The sequence below is a fragment of the Teleopsis dalmanni genome, chromosome 1 (genome assembly GCF_002237135.1).
Source record: "Teleopsis dalmanni isolate 2A chromosome 1, ASM223713v2, whole genome shotgun sequence".
Lineage (NCBI taxonomy): Eukaryota > Metazoa > Arthropoda > Insecta > Diptera > Diopsidae > Teleopsis > Teleopsis dalmanni.
In genome coordinates this window covers 83,804,356-83,822,684 of record NC_051846.1, presented here as the reverse complement: position 1 = coordinate 83,822,684, position 18,329 = coordinate 83,804,356, and the positions used below count along the sequence as shown (strand labels likewise).

At 30.5% G+C, this 18,329-nt stretch overlaps 3 protein-coding genes across 3 annotated transcripts; 1 reads left to right on the top strand and 2 right to left on the bottom strand.

Annotated features, from left to right (window-relative positions):
- Positions 1-991: 991 nt before the first annotated feature.
- LOC119686020 lies at positions 992-3,178 on the bottom strand. Its single transcript, XM_038100473.1, has 2 exons — positions 3,173-3,178; positions 992-1,684 (listed from the first exon to the last, which is right to left on the bottom strand). Exons 1-2 carry the CDS (start codon positions 3,176-3,178, stop codon positions 992-994), a joined length of 699 nt encoding a protein of 232 aa, XP_037956401.1.
- LOC119673096 (GPN-loop GTPase 2) lies at positions 2,483-4,169 on the bottom strand. The gene has a single exon (XM_038084323.1). It carries the CDS (start codon positions 4,098-4,100, stop codon positions 3,186-3,188), a length of 915 nt encoding a protein of 304 aa, XP_037940251.1. The 5' UTR covers positions 4,101-4,169; the 3' UTR covers positions 2,483-3,185.
- Positions 4,170-6,570: 2,401 nt separating this feature from the next.
- Positions 6,571-18,100, top strand: LOC119668553 (actin-interacting protein 1). The gene is made up of 8 exons (XM_038078105.1): positions 6,571-6,907; positions 7,203-7,324; positions 9,019-9,109; positions 15,936-16,199; positions 16,265-16,863; positions 16,930-17,385; positions 17,554-17,704; positions 17,771-18,100. The coding sequence occupies exons 1-8, from the start codon at positions 6,874-6,876 to the stop codon at positions 17,878-17,880; spliced, it is 1,827 nt and encodes a 608-aa protein (XP_037934033.1). The 5' UTR covers positions 6,571-6,873; the 3' UTR covers positions 17,881-18,100.
- Positions 18,101-18,329: the final 229 nt, after the last annotated feature.

The following is an 18,329-nucleotide window of genomic DNA, read 5'->3' as shown; positions in this document are numbered from 1 at the left end:
AAAACGAAATTAAGATCACCTAGAGTCTCATTCATAAAACGCTGAAACGTCTGGGCAGCATTACGGAGACCGAAAGTCATAAAGCGAAACTCGAACAGGCCAAACGGAGTTGTAATAGCTGTCTTCGGAATGTCTGCCAGAGCAAGCGGTATCTGATGATACGCTTTCTGCAAATCTATCTTCGAAAACATAGTTTTACCATGAAGAATACTCGTCACATCATGAATGAACGGAATCGGATACCGATCAGGTTTAGTTTGCGCGTTGAGCATGCGATAATCGCCACACGGTCTCCAACTTCCATCGCCTTTGCGAACCATGTGAAGTGGACTTGCCCAACAGCTTTTCGAAGGTTGACAAATCCCCGTCTGGACTAAAAATTGGAATTCCTTCTTGGCTTCTTCAAGTTTGGCTCCAACTAAACGTCGGGGACGAGCAAATGACGGCGCACCAAATGTCTCGATGCAATGTTCAACCTTAGTAACTAAACCCATCCGATTTGCACTCATAATGCCTAAATCACGGTATTCATTAACCAGCTCAGCATAAGCTGAAACTGAACCACACACACGCACAGTATCTTCTTGAGACACAGCAGCCTTACCCTTCATCATCAAAGTCGTCTTCGAATCAACTAACCGCTTCCTTTTCAAATCCACTAACAAGTCATAGTGATTAAGGAAGTCGGCTCCAACAATAGGGCAGCTAACATCCGCAATCACGAACGTCCACGGGAAATCTCTACGCAAACCCAAAGACAAAAGCAGTCGACGCTCGCCAAATGTTTGAATAGGCGTACCATTAGCGGCATATAAATTAACTGATGCAACACTGTTAGCCCTTTGCTTCCAACGACAGAACGACTTCGGTAAAACTGATATGTCCGCACCAGTATCAATGAGGAAAACGGTCGACGTGGCGGGATCTTTAATACTAAGTCGAGCTATACGAACACTAACCCCTTCTCGGCTCGACGACGTAGAAGGAGTGCCTAGTTTTTTGACTGATGAGAGCTTGCCACAAAACTACAGGGTTGCCGACAAGCATTAGCTCTATCACCAAACCTTTCGTGATACCAGCACCAATCTGGATGACTTCCTGGTCGGGAACGAGTTCGCCTACGCCTCCTCGATGACGATCGACTTTGCACCGACTCACTACGACGTAAATCCAAACGACTCAGACGCTGTTCGATTTGCTCAAGTCTTCGTAAAATCACAGCATTCTCAGAATAGGCTGGACAATCAGAGGCTGACGCTACAGCTATCTGTTGAAAATCACCCGCCTCGCAAATACGATCTGCTAATTTCGCCAGTTCTGCTAGTGCCACGTTCGATGCCTGCAGAATAGCGCGCACTTGTGGTGGCAAACGCTTCAGCCAAAGAGACTTAAGGAACTCATCGCTCACCTTGTCTTTAGCTAACGCTGTCAACTCCGTTAGCAACTGTGTTGGGCGTCTATCACCAAGTTCAACTTCTGACAACAACCGTTGAATCTTCCGCTGCTCGCTCTCACTGTACCGCTCTATGATGCAAGCCTTTAAATTAGCGTATCTTCCAGTTTCAGGAGGATGAAGCACTGCATCACTTACATCGGCGATAACACTTGACTCAATCGCTGCTACTACCGTGTTGAACTGTGTGATGTCACTCGTAATGGCAGCTACTGCGAATTGCGCCTCGATCTGAGCAAACCAAATCTCCGGTCGCTCGTGCCAAAACGGTGGCACCTTCACTGCTACACGGTTTACGACACTTCCACTATCAGAAGCCATTACTACACCTTCGTCTGCAACTGACATCACAGCTCGATAATTAGATATTTAGCTCAGAAGTTAATATTTCTAAATTTAAACTTTTTCAAAATCACGTCGGGGTCACCAATTTAGCAATGATCTGTTCACCTTGCTAATTAATAAAACTCTAAAAATTTTCAATGTTAATAAACTTTTATTCAACTTTTTACAGAGAGAAAAATCGGAACGTTCTCCTCAATCAAAACAAAAAACTTAAAAATATTTGAAATTGAATTTTACTTTTTAAATTCAATAAATGCACAGCCAACTGGGTCGCCACAAGACAATTAATAAAATTTTAATATTAACACTTTATACAATATAACACTTTTGTATATTCATAATCGTTCTTGTGATTTTCAACGAATATAAATTTATTAGTTCTATAATTATTATTGTAATTTCATAAGCGTTTTGTTATTTTCCACGACTATAAGGGTATTGTTAATTTCCACGAGTAAAAAATGTATTAGTTATATAATTTTTGTTGTAATTTCACAAGCGGATTGTTATTTTCCACGAATACATAGAAAAAATATAAGAGAGGAACCAACCACCAAGAAAAAGAAACAACAACCGTTTTAATGTAGAGTTCAATTTATTCTGATCACTTAAATTTTACAAAAACTTTAAGTTTAACATATACATCATTTAAGTTACTCTCAATAATCAAAGCCCCTTCTCAAATAATAAAATTATAAACATTGAAAATAATTTATAATGGGTGATCCAACAACTTTAATAATTCAACGGCAGTAAAGTAGCATGTACCGATAGATCAAATATCAAAAATATAACGTAAAATAGAAGTATTATTTGAACCGTAACTACATTTATAAAAAAGAACATAGGTTTTCAACATAGATTAAAAACAAGCGTTACGACCTTTAATTTACAATGATAATAAGAGTATAAAAATGTAATTATGTATATTTCATTAAAATAATCTAAACCACTTAACATAAATATATATATAATAACGTTATAAGAAAGTTGGTTCAACTTTTGAATTGTAATTTTATTGTCCGTAATATTAATTAGAAAGTACTCATTGGAAATATTATTCCTTTATTAATATGTCCATTAAATTTGAAGGAATAGCATGAATATAGTTCCTAATATTGTGGTTATTTCAATAAGTTAACATACTACAGAAGTATTTTTTACATTCTTACTTATAGATACAGATTCATTGTTATAATACTTCTTACTTAATTAAGATGACAGACATTTAGTATCTACTACTACAAAAGAAAGCTCCTATTTTTAAATTAATTTTAACTTTTAAAATCACATAGATCAAGTGGTATACTATTTTTCATTTACAAATAATCTATAGCATTATTTAGTTATTTACCATATGTACATATTTATTACTTCCATCACTTATTTACATATATGCATCTATATACTTTGTTTGTCTTTTTGTTTGGGACTCCGCACCTTCGGCACATGACATTAAACTATTCACATGTTGTTCCTCTCCTGCCTTGTATACATATCCATTAGCTTTGTCAATGGCATTACGCAAAGTCAACATACTTTCCTTACTTTGAGAATTCAACAAATAATAAGATACTAATGAATAGTCTTCTACCATTGAACAAATTGCCTCATTTAACTTATGATATTTTTTCATTGCTGGTGTATCCTCTAAAGTGTCTAGTAAAAATCTCAAGTTTAAGACTTCTGTGTAGAATTCAATACCAAATTTTAATTTAGACTCATTCTCCTTCAAGAGATCAGCCTTCGAGAGTACATTTACATGTGGTAATCCCAACCGCAGCATCATATTCAGCGACAACAACAATGTTGATACGAATTTCGTTGCTTCTGAACAATAATGTGAATCGACCAAGTTAACTGTCGCTAAATAATATCCTTTTTCTTGCAAGCCATTAAAGATTTTCGCCATTGAGCTGTCGTGTGTGTATAGTTCAACCTGTCCAGGACAATCAAATATAAAATAATTAGTGGTTGCGATGTACTTTTCCAGCTCAGGTAAAAGCCAATTATCAAAATTTTTTTCTAAATATTCTGCGCAATACATCAATGCGCCATTTGGTCCTAAATGCAAGAGATCCATTGTTTCTTCAACTGTTATTAATTTCATAACATCAACTGCTGGCGTATAGTCCATATTCTCATTACCAGGATCTAAATTAACAACGCAGGTTTTTCGTCCCAATTCATTATAAAATTTCTCAGCATTGTGACAATAAGTTGTTTTTCCAGAACCTGGAGGACCAATAATTAACTGTCCATATAATGGTTTCTTAACTTGTCGCCCTATTTGCTGCAACATGACAAATGTACTTTATTATTAAGTATTGTTTAATATAAATATCAACTATATTCATATAAACAGTTTAAAACTAAAATACCAGCTGTCAAATATGTCAAAAATTGCATTGCATTGTGTCTGAAGTAAAATAGTTCGGAAGGCAGCTAATACTACCCTTATATAGATATAACGCTTTCAAATTATTTCAATATGTAAATTGATATGAATCGTTACCATACACGAAGAGAACAATTCAATCTTAAGCAAAAATTTCACAACCAAAATAATGATTAAACTTATAACGACACCCTTCTAATGTGTTTAAATTTATATTTTGCTGGGGTATGCTCAGCCTTCATCCAGGGTCGTTGCACCAAAATTTTTATTCACTGGGACAGAGTTTTGAATAAAAGACGTGATTTTGCAATTTTGTCCAATTTTTTACATATTTATTCACTTATTATTTAAAATTATTGCAGATTTATTTTAAAAAAATTGTGTTGATAAAGCGCGAAGTTTTTTTTTATAACAAAAGTAAATTAGTTTCACATGCACAAAAGAATTGAAAGAATTATGAGCACACAAAGTCTTTGTTTTCTCGGGCGTAAGTGACAAACTGCGATTTGTTTGTTGGCTTCCGTTCAGGTAACTAAACTAGTCCTGATAATAACGCGCTCAATCTTCATAGGACCCTCTTCCCCTTCAGGAATGACGAAAGTTCTGTAAAAAAAATTTCATAATTAATAGTTAAAATAATTAATTTGGTTGAATAAACCAGGTTAGTTATATAACAATTTGGATGAACTAGGATAATAAGCTAATAATGTGGCTAAATAAACCAAGTTTAGTTAAAGTAAACTGTAGACTGAATAAAATAAAAGTATTTATTTTCATTATTATCTATTTTTGTGATAAAAATTCTTCCCATTTTCTTATTTTTATTTAACTCAGAACAAACAAAACCTAAATAAGCTGAACCAAGTAATATGTTATTTATATTTTACTACTTTGGAGTAAAAAAAAAGGTTTGTAAGACAGAGCTGCTTATTAGATGAATTTCTTTAAGTGATATTCAAACAAGATTAAAAAATAACAGATTAAAATTTGAACTAATTAAAAATATCTAAGTCTTATAAACATTTTTATATTTTATTTTTATATTCAAACACAATAGTGTGAATGTATACAAATATTCAATTCATTAATTTGAATTGGTATTATTATTTTTTTAACAACACACCAGTATTATGTAAGCGTTATGTTGATAACAACAGTGAATTTACGTTCAATTTTTTTATAAAGACACAGTTAAATAACTTTATAAAATAATTAATACTTAATAAGTTTCTTTTAAATTATTAAGTATGCAAAACTCACGCAGAGTAGTTAAAATTGGGCGGCCAAATTTGTGTTAAATATTTCGTGTAAAATGTCAATGTAGATATTTTAGCAATTTTAAATTTGACCTGTCAAATTATATGTTACTACCTTATTCTAGACTGAAATAGTTTATAGAGAACGTAAAAAACGCACGATAAAGTAACAAAAAGTGTTTAGATGTTATACAATACACATTGCGCAAAACAACATAAAAGCACATACAGCACAAGTTTAACCGTGTAGCTTGCATATACCTTGCAGTAACATAATATCCATTTAGCAATTTATCACCATATATAAAATAAAAATTATACCGAGGTGAAATGTTAATAAGTACAGTAAATATAACTATATTTATTTAATAATTTTTTGTTAACAATTTGATAACCTGCTTTATATTCCTACAGATGTGAACATGCTCTTTCATAAGTTTTGTCAATAATATCTTAACAATTTTTTCCATATTTTTGTACACATATATAATCATTTATTTAAATATTGTTTAAATATATTGAATTTTAATTGTGCGAAATACACCATTTTAATAAATTAGCTTTTACGATTTATCTTAGGTCTGTTTCACGAGTTACTCGTAGTAACTTTGAGTAACACTGTGTATACACAAGTGCGTTCCACCAGCAAATTTTCAAGGTAATGATAGCATCTGAGAAAGCGTAACATCCCAGTCGAAATTTGAAAATGCTACACGGACTTTACTCGTACATTTTATTTTAAGTGAAATTTGTGTACTGTGTAAGTCAGCTGTTTTGATTTGAATTTAAATGTCCATGTTTCATGAAAATCTGTGTGAAGAGCGTAATTTAGCACTTTATTTGTGTTACAATCTCAATTTGTACTTTACTTGAGTTTTACTACGTGTAGCTTGTAGAACAGACAGAGCAGCTTGTATATTAAAATTTCTATGTATGCAAATGCAATGCCTATATATATATACTAAAATGAATTACAAAATTTTGGATATATTAAAATGGTTTTATTTCTATTGACATGTATTTATTCTTGCAATTATTATTATTATTATTGTTTGTTAAATGTTCGCTGCGTCAAGTCAATATGCATAGTGCAAATGACAACCTTAGTAGATTCAGCACATTGTTTCTGACATTTGTTGTGTCTAATGCGTTGTAGTTAGACAAATGTCAAATATGCATTGAAAATGTCTAAATGTCTCTTGTTTACTTTTTGCCCAAATATGGAAGTGACGGACAGAAAGAGAATATAAATTCATTCTGTGGTGGCGGCTGTAGCAGACTGATTCACGTTGATTTGTTTCTTTCGTGTGTGATTAAAGTTGTCCGTTAGACTATAAAATAAATTTATAAACGCATAATTTCTTAATAATTAAAATTGTTTTAAAAAGCTAACCTTATTTTATTAACGGATAATAATAAATATGGCTCAACAGCAACAACCTGCTTATCAAAATAGTGAGTGTTTGGTATATTTTATCTTTGTTTTAAATGAAATTACCGTATATAGTAAAAAAGTTAAATGAGTCAACTGCATAGGAAGCACAACGACTCTATATTTAACGGAAAAAGCTGATTAATATAAGTGAAAGTGATAAAAAATTAAAAAAATATATAAAAATTACCGGCTTTTATGTTACCGGAACAAGGCCCCGCCCTGTTTTTATAATTATTAAAATATAAATCTTAACGGTTTTGTTTGATATCAGCTTTTAAATATAAAATTTATTTCTATTTCATTGTACGTGTACAGAATTTATTTATGCTTCCTTGCCTCGCACTCATCGTGGTCAGCCTATTGTACTTGGAGCAGATCCTAAAGGCAAAAATTTTCTTTACGCCAATGGAAATTCAGTGATAATACGAAATATCGAGGTAAAATTATTATACATTATTGTTTGTACATATATATGTATATATATAGTTATGCAATTTAAAAGTTATAATTTATCAAAATCCAGCAAAAGTCCCAAAATTTTATAGCTTTTGTATCGAAAAATCGCCCAACCAACCCTCGCTGTTTTATTTTTGGACAACGGCAGCTGCATCTAACGATGAAAAAATTATTTGCCAGTTTGTTTAGTGGCATTTTGTTCTATTTTAATATATTTTTAATACACACAAAATGTTTTGAAATTCAAAATGTTTGCTTTCTTCAGTGCTTTCGTTCAACAATTTTACATTTTCTTGGGCCCACGCAAGAAGTGAGCAAATGTTAGCCGGCTTTGCCAGGCAGCGCTGTGTGCGGCGTCCAATCCAATTAAGTTTACAACAACAATTCAATTAAAATTAAATAGAACAGTTTTAAAATCAAAATATTATGAATTATGTGTCCAGATTTATTATGAGTACATGTATATATACCTATACGAGTATGTATATTTTTCTGTATAAACAAGCAACATATTAATTTTGAAAATTACCAAAATAATATTTATTTATATTAAAATATATTGAATATTGCCTCAGAGCTGAGTTTCCTGTTCGAATTATTTTAAAATAATATTAATATTCATATAAATTATAATTGGTATAACTGATTGTGGTGTAGCTTTAACAGTATTAACAGAAATTCAACAAATTTCTCTAAAAAAACAAATCGCTTACTTTAGCAACTTTTTATTCTAAAACAATCTCGAAATAAATAAAATTTTAGTTCAAGAAACTCATTTCATTACTTTAAATATATGTATATGGCTAGATCAGCTGTGCGTTTTGTCCGTCTTAACACCCATCAACGTAACATATATTTCTAATGCAGCTTAAAAATATTATATGTAGTCCATCTATATAACATATAGTTTAAAGAGATGTATAGAACACAAAATTTGATTAGATTATCATAGAAATATATAGGGCGTGATTAGTGGGGGTGGGGGTTCAAGTAACCAGTCTTCTATTCCATTCAAAATGTTTTGAGCAGTGGTATAGAACCTTTTACTTTAAAAACCTGCTTCTATAATTATTTATTGTATTCCACTGACTTGCTTCTATCTGAGACATCATACCTGTAAAATTTCAATTTGAATAGTAGCTTTTCAAGTTTTTATACCACGCACACTCAAGCATAATAAAAGCACACATTTTAATTTATTTAAAAAATAATCTAACATAATAGGTAACTATTAAAGAAAAATTAGTGAATTATATGTAATTATGATCATTTTAATAGCGTATCATAGCTTTGGTTGTTGTTCCATTTAGATCTGATCTAAAACACATGCGTCAAACAATACTTGCTGGGTCTGCCTCAGCCATAGGGCTTCAGGCGCTCCATCCTTTCACAAAAATAGCAACTACTTACAAAATCTGCAAAGAGTTTTAAGAATATTTGGTATCGTAAAGATCCAATAGTCAGTCAGATTTAGATAACCTATATACAACTATATAATATTTATGAAATCTATTGTCATCAGTCTTTAACACATAAAAATTATATACTTTAGGGTCCTTTTTTTATTTTATTCTTGTTAGTTATTTTTATTAAATTCATATTAAAATGAACAAAATATTTATATAATAAAATTTCTATTTTATTCTCGTACCGATTGTGATTTCGACAAGAGCAGAATCCAGCAATTGCTGATGTCTACACCGAACATTCGTGCGCTGTTAATGTCGCCAAATACTCGCCAAGTGGATTCTATATTGCATCGGGCGGTGAGTGTGTAACAATTTTTTAAAATTATTTTTAAACTATTAAATTTCATTTCTCTGGTTGATTTAGATTTCTGCTTTTAATTAATTGCATTTTTATGTTTTTCATTTACATTTTTATATTTGCACTATATGTTAATAGTTTTTAAAGTTTCATTGCATAAACTTCATCTCTCAGTAATTTCATGGAATTAATCTATTTTCGGAGAATTTTCCTGTTCATTTTAAATTGCTTATTAATATCGTTTTTAATATGAAAATCATCATATGCTCTACTCTTTTACTATTTTTTTGCTGAGGTATTTTATTTAAATAGAAATATTTTATCTTATATATTTTTTTTCTTATCCCATTCTCCAGTTAAGAAATATATATATATTTTTAGTTCTATATTTAAAAAGTCTTATTTCTATTTTAAAAAGGAAAATGTTTTTATGATAAGTACTTATAAAATATAAATTTTAAACGAGGAATACCATATAGAAGGGTTTCTGGCTTGTCCGGGCTTACATTCCCAAAACGGATTACAATAACAACATATAGAATAGAATAGTCTTTTATAGTCTATGAAAAATTTATTGAAATAGAATATCAAACTTTTTAATTTCTTATTTAGTAACAAATCTGTTTCGTGATTTGTGGTATTGGATAAATTAAGTCACTGGCCCAAGTATGGTTCTCAAGCGATAGCAAGAGTGATATTATAATCATATAACAATTGAAAAATACGTTTTTGTACAAATATATCACTATTAATTCTACAATTTCAGATAATTTAAGTTCATACTGCCAACCAGTTAAACAGAATTGCGTTAGCTTTAGTCTTCGCTTTATATGTAATACCACCTATAAGATCAACTTAACATATGTAATTTTAGTTACCATATGTTTAATCAATCCATTGTTTGTTTTTAACATTCAAATACTTGATACGTCTTATTAATCTGCATTTTCATATCTGGCATTGTCTTTGACAGATATATTAAATTCTTAAATCGTTTTAAATCTATTTTATTGCTTGCCATTGACGTTCTTTATTTTTCAAATGATTTTCAAAGTAAACAATAACTAAGATATGAAACACCTCTGTTGAACGAACACCATTCTTGGATAAACAGTTTTTTAAAACATACATTTTATTATCCTCGACTTCATTAAAAAGGCCAAACTATTCATTTATTAAAACAAAAACAAATTATATATAGAAAAATAGCTATAACCGGTTTATTGTTGTATAAGTGTCTTTCTTTACTGAAATTTACTATAACTTTATTTTGGAACAACCTAAGACCTAAGACTCTTAAACGGAGAAACGTTAACTGACAATGGGTCTCTACTTATAAGAACTTTAACTTTATACATTATATTTCAAATATATGATAATACGTGTTATAATATAGATATAAATATTAATATATAAAATAATTTTGAATCTAATAAAATATTTGATTTCTTTTTCTAATGTCAAATTGAAAAAGCTATATTATTGTACTTAAATTTGAGCTTCAATATCAATTAGAGTACTAGTTCTCTAACTATGTAGAAGAGGTTGATATTTCTAGCAAAACTCTCAATAAAAATCAGGATAACATTGTTTTTCTGTTTGTTTTTCCTCCTAAACGCTATATAAACTCTTCTTATAACTAGAATATATATATATAAATCTACGAATCTGAAGTTTTTACGAACAAATCCTTGAATAGAGTAACTGACATCGGTTGAATATATTACATAGCGCCCACACAAACTAATTGATTTAAAAAATTTTCCAACATTCTTTGCAGTTTTAGCTTGGTGTACATAATTCTTTCTAAACCCGTTAACTTATAATTTCAATTCTTAAACTGTGAAAAAATCTAAACTATTATTACGAATTACGATCCTCCTGAAACTGTTGCTAAGCATATATTAAGTTTGTTAAATAGAATCAGATAAATCGGTATAGAAATATTCGTTTCCCTATCTATCTATCGACTAACTTACTAACATATACATAAGTCTAAATTTAATGGAAGCCTTAACTGCAGCTTTACTCTCAAGACGGCGACTATCTGTTTTCTTACTCAAAGGCCTATACAAATTTAAATGTAATAGATTAATGGCTCCATTTTTTCGAGGTGATTAGATTATTTCACCTGGATTTGTTTCTCAATCTTTTATACGTTCTATTGATTTATAGAAGTCCTGTTGATTTGTGGCTTCATTTCATCGAGGTGGCTAGATTGCTTCACCTGCATTTGCTTTGTTAATCTTTTATATATTGAAAGCGTCTTCAATAACATTATAACTTTGCAAATAGATCGTTTTTGAATCCTAACACAACCAGTTTGAATGTATAATAAATTTATTTATTTTAAAATATAACATCAATTTAAAATAATTATGTTATATGTTCTTTCATAGTTATATTTTATATTATGCATTATGTTATATGACAATTCATTTATAAATATGTATTAGTATTTCATTTTATATGAAATTTACAAAAACAGCTTTAGAACATTAAGTAACTAAATAGTAAATATCTAATTTGTGATTAAATTATCTGTGTTAAAAGTATAAAAATCTCGGCAAATCCAAATCTGACATTTTTCTCGTTTTTGTAATATTTTTACTACAACTAAAGTAACTGATAACTAAGATACTTAACATATTTAAACTTCATTTACATAAATTTTTCATATTAAAGACAGACTAACTTTTTTCCGGTGCAAGTGTATGGAGAATGCATTCCATACACCTTAATATATATAAGAATAGTATAAATGTTTAATGAATAACACCTCAATCATTTTCCGTACTCGCATTTAGTCACCTTAACTTCTAACTTAACTCTCATGTCTTCAATGCCACACTTGGCTGCTTATGCAGCGTAAAGCGATCCAAGCTAAACGCTTTAATTTGCTGATTGTAAATAAATTTTTATTAACAGCAAATTATGATGACTCATGGCAATCTTTACCGCCTCTGGAGAACTGTAACTGCTCATTTACCGTTTGTGTTAATGGGTTTCTTAAACTTTTTTTCTTCTGAACAGCCAAGGCAGTGATCGTATACCGCCTCGTAAATAAGTCTCAGATGTTTGAAACGTCATATGCACGCTTGTATGGTCTGTTTAGCAAAATCTCTATAAACTTTTTTATCTATAAAAAATTCGTAAATAATTTGTTTTCTTTCTCTTTGTTCGTAACACTTTTATTGCTTGAAAGAGTAAAATATTTTTACTTTATCTTTTTTACCCAATAAAAATAATAATTTGATAAAGCAATTATAAGAAAAAAATTTTATATATGTTATTTTCTGCCTTATTACCAATTTAGGTATGAAATTTGAAAGTATGTATTTTCTTTTTCGATTTATTGAAAATTCATCTATTAAATATTTCATTTATAAGTGTGAAGGTAGATATGTGGTTTAAATACGACATTCTCCACCTCTCTGTGCTGTTGTTGTTAGGTTCAGCTGTTCTCTGTTCTACTACGGGTATCGAATTCCAAACAATACACATTCAAACTGTAATCAATAGGTTTTATTTTATTAAATTTATCATTAAATTTTTCAAGTTCTGTTTTTAATCACTATTAGATAATGAAAATAAATATTTTCCAAATATAGCGAAAACATTTATTATATTTGCATAGAACAATAAAAGAACATTGTTTATGATATCAACATGTAATAATTGTTACGAATAATTACCATATAAGGTTTACATTTTAATAATAGAAATAATTTAAAATAATAGTTCCAGAAATATCCGAACCGACATCGGCGATTACCTATCGCTCATCACAATTCTGTTTAAAGTTTTACTGCTCCCAAGACAAACATACATCAGAATGTCTCAGGAGAATAGAAATTACTCCACATTAAAAACAGAAAACTAAATTGATCCAATAGAGTTGTTCTTTCTATTGTACAATATATTATTTTTAAGAGATGTGGCGTTGCAACCGTTGAGTCTATGTGCCCCCTTCTGGATTTAGAATAGTAATAGTAGTAAAGAACCTACTTTGTAGTTTTATTGTTTCTTCTGTTAGGATATACATTTTCCCAGGAGTATTTTCCGTTTGTGCATTAGCATAGGGCATTTTACTAGCACATGTGTGGCTGATTCTTTATTCTCTTCGCAGAATCTACAGTTTGCATCCGTATATATACCTAGTTTTGTAAGGTGGTGTTTTAGTTTACAGTGAACTGTTAGGATTCCTGTGATGATTCTAAGTTTTTCTTTTGATAGGTCCATACAATCTATATAATGAATTGTGTTAATCCTGGTATATTATCCCAGTAATCCATTTTATTGTGGCTCTCCTTTATTTTTTTTTAGAGAAATGAGGGCACTAAGTCCTAATCCACAGTCTATTGTACAAAAGCCTATACGTTCTTTAAATCTATACTAAAACTAGCGATGAATGTTGATCGCAGAATAGAACAGAATAGAAATAAACGGGGTACAAGCTCCCAACGGAGCAGAGCACTGCGACCAGATTGATCTTTTGTGCTGCAACTGACCTTAACCGAACAGAAGACATTCCGCTTTTCGAATGAAAGCCAGAATGTCGTCCGTTGAGGATCTCCTAATGTCAGAAGGAAAGAGCAGCCCTCCTCCCAGTGACTTCCTCCTTGCCCAGATCAAGGCTGGGCAGTCACAGAGAATGTGACTGGTAGTCTCGTCTGCTTCTAAGCAGAGTCGACACTCCGTCTCCTCGGACAGACCCATCTAATTAAGGTGATAACGCAGTCCATGGTGACCCGTTAAATATCTCACCAGCAATCTCAAGTCTGATCTGCTAAGGAGGGATGTCTTGCCATAACTATATGGATGAACCAGCTCTTTAGCCTGACGGTTACCTCGATTGTCGCGCCAGTAGTGACCTCTCTCGTCTAAGATCCATTTATCAATTAGATACCTAGTTGTAGACCAACTTTATCCACAATAGGGTTCCGGCCCACAGATTTGTGTGGCAGAACCTGCCCTTGCAAGACTGTCGGCAAATTCATTATCATAATGTTGATCATAGCTATATATAAATTAAAGAATATAGAGAAATAGGTTTAGAAAATTGTAAAGTTTATATAATAATTTAAAACGGTGCTCTTTATTTATTAGTTTTAGTAGTTGACTTTATTCATTAAGAAAGATCTAAGAATGGTTAAATCGGAGCAATGCAGGTATGAATCCCTTACATAAAATAATTGCTCTATTAAGGCAAGGCACTCTTGAAACGGTATTGTCTGATTTTCTTTTGCAGTACAGTTTTTAATTTACAACAGATAAAATATAAAATATAGATATAAAGTATTTTATATTAAAATTTAACATTATTAAAAATATTTTATTAAATAAATGCACACTATCATTCCTTATACTCGCACTTATGTTATTTTGATATAAAAGTTATGACCAGACTTTTTATACTTGGTTATATTTAATATAATAAATGGGCTACGGTTAAGTCGGTGGGTTACCATAGATTCATTCTATTTACTTAAACTTTCAACAAGAGTATCGATTATGAGGTAAAGAAACTAAAGTTGTTGTCAATTTTCTTTGATTAACCAACAGGTCAATAGTCAAAAATTTATTTAGTGGAGAAAATCTTTCTGAATCGATTATAATTTTGAATAGAATACAATGTCATGATGCATTGATAATAAATAACAAATAAATAATGTATACATATAGTGGACTTCAGTTTTTCAAGCGTCGCCCTCCTCCTGTTAACCAATGTTTCTTTTAAATTTTAACCCTTTTTGTCTTACTCAATTCAATTGGAATTGAAGTGGAAATTTTGCAAAAAATATTTTGATTTGTTATATTACTCTAGATAAAATAATTTATTTTTTTTTGTTTTTATTTACATCTTTGATTTTATATTTAAATTCGCATTCAACAAATTCTATTCTTCCAGCAATAACACATGGGCGAAATGGAGTATATAACTAAAAATTGATTAGACCGATAGGGAGTTCAATAAATTAATAACAAAGAGGAGCAACAATAAAATATGTCCGAAAAATAAGAACATATCAATAATTGTGATATCAGTTTAACAACTGTTTAACTGAAAAATTTAAATAATTTTAGCTAACCAATGGTTAACCAATAGCTTATAACAAAAGATATAAAATTGATTAAAAGACGTAAAAAAATAAGTTCAGATTTTTATTCAGTGAATATTGTAATAGATCTAATTAATTGATCTAATGTAGTGTAAAAAAGCCGACACTTAGTGCGATTAAGCATTTACACTGTTTGATATGTAGTTTTGACCACTAAGAGTTTACCATTAGAGATCAATTATGAAAGATCTGCGTATTTATCTTCTATAACTCTGGTTTTTAAGTTATGCGATTCAATACTTTGGTTTAATTTAATTTTATTGAATAGCTTCATTGCTTATTTCCTAATTTGAACTTAAACTATTTTTACAAATAAAACTATGTATATCTATATTTCTTGAGTACCAATATTATTCCATACTATACCATATTTTTCACTTTGCTATGTTATATATTTTAATTTTTATTAAAATTATATAAAAGAAGTAGTAGCAACATCAACATCTATTATATTCAATTATAATAATATGTCTTTTAAGTTATATAGTTATCGACATTATTTACCTATAGTACATATATTTACTACAATTCTTTGTATTAATGTATAAATTGTTTGGAATTATAATTACTAATTACACTAATTACTATTCATCTGCAATCACTAATTACTTATTTAAATTTTATTGACATTCATCTATAATTTTTTTGGATTTTTCGCTTTAATAAAAATCATATTATTCTAATAATTCTAATATAATTTTAGATGTATCCGGCAAGATACGCATTTGGGACACAGTAAATAAGGAGCACATTTTGAAAAGTGAATATCAACCAATTGGTGGTCCCATTAAGGATATTGCCTGGTCAGCAGACAATCAGCGCATTGTTGTCGTTGGTGAAGGTCGTGAACGTTTTGGACATGTTTTCATGACTGAAACTGGCACCTCTGTTGGTGAAATCAGTGGTCAATCAAAACCGCTTAATTCCTCAGATTTTCGTCCTACTAGGCCTTTTCGTATTGTAACTGGTAACTAAAAAACAATTACTTTTTAAATTCATTCAAGTTAAATCATTTTTGTCATTTCTATAAAGGTAGTGAAGATAATACCATCGGAGTATTCGAAGGTCCACCATTTAAATTTAAAATGACCAAGCAAGATCATTCACGTTTTGTACAAGCTGTACGTTATTCACCAGATGGTAAATATTTTGCTTCAGCTGGTTTTGACGGCAAAGTATTTCTTTATGATGGCACAACTGCAGACCTTATTGGTGAGATTGGTAACCCTGCACATAAGGGTGGTGTTTATGCTGTTGCATGGAAACCAGATAGTACACAATTGCTGACAAGTTCTGGTGACAAAACTTGCCGCTTGTGGAATGTAGAAACACGAGAGTTAATTACCGAATTTGTTATGGGCACTACTGTGGATGATCAACAAGTGTCATGTTTATGGCAAGGCAATAACTTACTTACAGTTTCTCTCTCTGGTAACATCAATTACTTAAACGTCGACGATCCATCGAAACCCTTACGAGTCGTTAAAGGTCACAATAAACCTATAACTGTGCTGGGATTAAGTGACGACCGTAGTACTATTTACACTGGAAGTCATGATGGTGTTGTGACTAATTGGAATTCTGGTAATGGTTCCAATGACCGTGTAGGTGGCACTGGACATGGTAATCAGGTATATATAAATGCAAAGTTTTTCGCTAAAATTTTATTTTACTATATGCTGTTTTTTATAATTTAGATGAATGGCATTGCTGCTTGGGGCGATTTTGTGTACACTTGTGGCATTGATGACAGTCTGCGCCAAATTAACATTGAAGCCAATACTTACACAGATTATGTTGTTAAGCTAAATTGTCAACCTCGCGGTTTAGCCATTTTCCGTAACGAGAATATAATTGCACTTGCTTGTGTGAAGGAGCTTACGCTAGTTCAAGATACCAAAAAAGTATTTTCATTGCCTATTAAGTATGAGGCTAGTTCAATAACTGCCAATAGCGACACACTTGATGTTGCCGTTGGTGGTGATGATCAGAAGCTACGCATATATTCTTTGAATGGCACCACACTTGATCCTAAAATTGAATTAGATCATTTAGGTGCTGTTACAGATTGCGCTTACTCACCAGATAATAAATATCTAGTGGCTTGCGATGCTCACCGAAAAGTCGTTTTATATTCAGTTGAAGAATATAAGGTAAGAAATAAATTGAAACAATTGCAAATTTAATATGATCATATATAAGTAAATAATTGGAAGTATACAAAAGATGAATCCATTATTTTAATTATATGTCTATGACTTATCTAATTATTAGATATATTATAATTACAATAAATTAAAAATCTGTTAATTTTATTGCAGCCTGCTCATAACAAGGAATGGGGCTTCCATAACGCACGTGTCAATACTGTGGCATGGTCACCAAATTCACTTTTAGTAGCTAGTGGCTCACTGGATACAACAATTATCATTTGGTCCGTTGCTAATCCTTCAAAGCATACTATCATTAAAAGTGAGTTATATATTTTAAGAAATATATATTTTTTTATTATATTGTTATTTTGTTTATTTTTAACAGACGCACATCCACAATCGCAAATCACTCGTTTAGTATGGTTGGATAACAATACAGTGATCTCAACTGGTCAAGATTGTAACACCAAAGTATGGGAGGTTGAAACTATTTAAACTTCTAAAAAATAAAAAAGCAAACTTAAGATACTGAGAAACTAAAATATTTATAAAGATAAAGCTATATTTTTTACAATAAATTTTATATCATCACAACGCTGCGTTTTGCCTATGGCCTGCTCCGTATTTGAACAATCTGCCAATAGTAATATATTTATATCATTTTATAGCATTTCTATATATTTTATATATTATAGTTAAAAAATTGAATTTTTTATTTTAGTATATGAAGTAATCATTTTTATGTTTTCAAAAAATAACCAATTGTACTTTAACTAAATTTTATTTGTAGTCCTGTATAACAATCAAATAAAAAAGTGTATTTATTAAATATTTTATGAATTCAATTTATTTGAAATATTTATAATCCCTTAAATTACAATGTATTATTAACATTTTTAGCTGTTTATATTATTTGCCTTCATTTTCTAAATTATTTTAAAAAT

What these genes read in the sequence shown, in the direction of transcription:
- LOC119673096 (XM_038084323.1), bottom strand. Translation starts at nt 4,100, where the DNA reads ATGTTGCAGCAAATAGGGCGACAAGTTAAGAAACCATTATATGGACAG.
- LOC119668553 (XM_038078105.1), top strand. Translation starts at nt 6,874, where the DNA reads ATGGCTCAACAGCAACAACCTGCTTATCAAAATA. An exon ending in GCACTGGACATGGTAATCAG is followed by an intron (nt 16,864 to 16,929) that starts GTATATATAAAT and finishes TTTATAATTTAG; the next exon opens with ATGAATGGCATTGCTGCTTG. An exon ending in AAAGCATACTATCATTAAAA is followed by an intron (nt 17,705 to 17,770) that starts GTGAGTTATATA and finishes TATTTTTAACAG; the next exon opens with ACGCACATCCACAATCGCAA.